At 63.3% G+C, this 1,175-nt stretch overlaps 1 protein-coding gene across 1 annotated transcript; it reads left to right on the top strand.

The window, feature by feature from the left end:
- Nucleotides 1-73: 73 nt before the first annotated feature.
- On the top strand, nucleotides 74-990 carry LOC104512157 (olfactomedin-like protein 2A; the record flags this gene model as incomplete). Its single annotated transcript, XM_010155027.1, has 2 exons — nucleotides 74-259; nucleotides 383-990. Coding segments are annotated over 2 exons (794 nt in total), but the record flags the coding sequence as incomplete, so codon positions are not given.
- Between the last annotated feature and the right edge of the window lie 185 nt (nucleotides 991-1,175).

Raw genomic sequence — 1,175 nt, forward strand, 5'->3', positions numbered from 1 at the left:
CTGGCCCCAGCAGAGGCCAGCTGCCTGAGACCAGGGGTAAGCCTTCCTCCTCCTCCTCCTCCTCGGTACCCAGTGAAGGAGGTGGAGTGTGAAGGCACCATCGAGTCGGTGGAGCCCCCCACAGAGCACCACAGCTACGGGCGCAACGAGGGGGCCTGGATGAAGGACCCGGCGGCCAAGGATGACCGCATCTACGTCACCAACTACTACTACGGCAACAGTCTGGTGGAGTTCAGGAGCCTCGACAACTTCAAACAGGGTGAGGGCTGGCGGCTAAGCGGGCACAGGGCCCCCAGCTCCTCCTGGGGAGGGAGGAGGGTCCCATCACGTATGGGACCCCTGTGCTGTGGGGAATGCCAACACCTCTCCTACCCGCTCACAGGCCGCTGGAGCAACCTCTACAAGCTGCCCTACAACTGGATTGGCACCGGGCATGTGGTTTACCGGGGGGCCTTTTACTACAACCGCGCCTTCACCAAGAACATCATCAAGTACGACCTGAAGGAGCGGTACGTGGCAGGCTGGGCGCTGCTCCACGATGTGGTGTATGAGGACACAACGCCCTGGAAGTGGAGGGGCCACTGCCACTCGGACATCGACTTCGCTGTGGATGAGAGTGGGCTCTGGGTCATCTACCCCTCCGTGGACTACGACTACTCGCAGCAGGAGGTGATCGTCCTGAGCCGACTTGACCCTGGGGACCTCTCGGTGCGCAGGGAGACCACGTGGAAGACGGGGCTGAAGCGCAACGCCTACGGGAACTGCTTCATCATCTGCGGCATCCTCTATGCTGTGGACACCTACAGCCAGAAGGAGGGGCAGATCTCCTACGCCTTCGACACGCACACGGACACGGAGGCAGAGCTCCGGCTGCCCTTCCTCAACCAGTACGCCTTCACCACGCAGGTCGACTACAACCCCAAGGAGAAGGTGCTCTATGCCTGGGACAACGGCCATCAGATGACGTACGGGCTTCGCTTTGTGGTCTGAGCGCCCAGCTGGGACCCAGCTGCACCCCTGCACCCACCCTCTGCCCTTCTTGGCCGGGGCTCCCCCACACAGCCTGGCCCTGGCACCCCAGGCTGAGCAAGAGCTACGGCCGGAGCCTGGCTTCCACCCCAAACCCCTCCCCATCTGCTGTGCCCCCACCGCCTGCTGCACTGCGGCACAGGGGG

The sequence above is a fragment of the Eurypyga helias genome, unplaced genomic scaffold (genome assembly GCF_000690775.1).
Source record: "Eurypyga helias isolate BGI_N326 unplaced genomic scaffold, ASM69077v1 scaffold35977, whole genome shotgun sequence".
NCBI classification, from domain to species: domain Eukaryota; kingdom Metazoa; phylum Chordata; class Aves; order Eurypygiformes; family Eurypygidae; genus Eurypyga; species Eurypyga helias.